The sequence below is a fragment of the Saprolegnia diclina genome (assembly GCF_000281045.1).
Source record: "Saprolegnia diclina VS20 unplaced genomic scaffold supercont1.375, whole genome shotgun sequence".
NCBI classification, from domain to species: Eukaryota; Oomycota; class Saprolegniomycetes; order Saprolegniales; family Saprolegniaceae; genus Saprolegnia; species Saprolegnia diclina.
In genome coordinates this window covers 1-1283 of record NW_008246442.1, presented here as the reverse complement: position 1 = coordinate 1283, position 1283 = coordinate 1, and the positions used below count along the sequence as shown (strand labels likewise).

The window sequence follows — 1283 nt, the reverse complement described above, 5'->3', positions numbered from 1 at the left end:
AAGTACGTGCGTTCATTCTTGGACAAGTGCCCCTTGGGCTTCGCCAACGACGGCCCGTGGAGGACAAAGTAGGGTACCGCGCCCAGCAACAGCTCGCCCGAGTCCGAGATGCCGAGGTACCCGTCGTCGTCGTCGTCACCGCGTTCAAGTCGCAACATGACAAAGTCCAAGACTTGGACGATGTCGACAATGCCGACGCGGTGGCGCTTGGGCCAAAACACGATCGCGCAAAGCGGACAATCGAATGCACCGAAGTTTGGAGGCGGCAAGTACAAAAAGCCGTCGAGAGGTCGGCCAATCAAGCCGCGACCAACGGCGTCGGGGATATTGCACGCGGGATGCGGCTTGAACGCTTGGACTTGGCCCTTCTCGTACGCAGCGAGCGTCGCCAGGCCAATGTCAAAATTACCGGCGGCGAGAAGCGCGTTCACAAGCCCCATCTTAAAGAGCGATAAGTTGGCAAAGGAGAGAGAGCAGAGCGACGCATCCAGCTCCAGTCCGAGGCGCTGGACCTCTTGCGTCGTCGACTGCCCAAGCGCCCGAAAAGCCGCCTCCGCTGATTGCAGGGGCTCGTCCTCTACGCCGCGGTAAAACAAGCGGTAGACAAGGGCGGCACGGCGCCCGGACGTGATGGGCGCGGACGTGATCGCCGTTGAGAGATACGATGCGGCAAATGACGTCTCGAGAAGCGACATGTCGTCACCGAACGTTTGCGAGTGGCCGCTGTGCGTAAACGTGAGGACGCCACCAGTGTACGCCGATGGAAGCAGCACGATAAGCATCCCAAACGTAGTCGCGTTGTTGTCGGAAGGCTGCAGGTGGAAGCTGTCGGCGTCGCCAACGTCGTCCACGACCATGTGCGAGAGCTCCATGTACACGATGCTCGATGGCGCCAAGTGCGGAAGTCAGACGCGATCGACGATATCCAGCACGGCGTCATGGTCGTCCAAGTACGCCTCGTCGAATTCGATGTGTGCCTCGGCGATGATCTTGTCGGGGTAGAGCGCAGCGATCTGCGCTGCCTGCGTGGCGCCGAGTGGCCACGACACCGCCTCGTCCATGCCCGTGAGGTGGAAGACGTACGGCGCCGGATACGGAAGCGCGCTCGTGGCAACGAACGCGCTGGGCATTTGGACCAGCCTGAACGCGGCTTCGTACGCGGCCACGGCTGGATTTGCCATCGTCAGAAAGTGCAAAGTGGATGATGGCAACCGGATACACAACGACATTTGATTGGCTAAAATTGGCTCTGACGTGGCAGCCGCTCGTGGAAGCCCAACGAT

At 60.5% G+C, this 1283-nt stretch overlaps 2 protein-coding genes across 2 annotated transcripts; both read right to left on the bottom strand.

The window, feature by feature from the left end:
* Positions 1-6: 6 nt before the first annotated feature.
* Positions 7-872, bottom strand: SDRG_17439 (hypothetical protein; the record flags this gene model as incomplete). The annotated part of the gene is made up of 1 exon (XM_008623681.1): positions 7-872. A coding segment is annotated over one exon (864 nt), but the record flags the coding sequence as incomplete, so codon positions are not given.
* A 33-nt stretch (positions 873-905) lies between these two features.
* Positions 906-1183, bottom strand: SDRG_17438 (hypothetical protein; the record flags this gene model as incomplete). The annotated part of the gene is made up of 1 exon (XM_008623680.1): positions 906-1183. A coding segment is annotated over one exon (278 nt), but the record flags the coding sequence as incomplete, so codon positions are not given.
* Between the last annotated feature and the right edge of the window lie 100 nt (positions 1184-1283).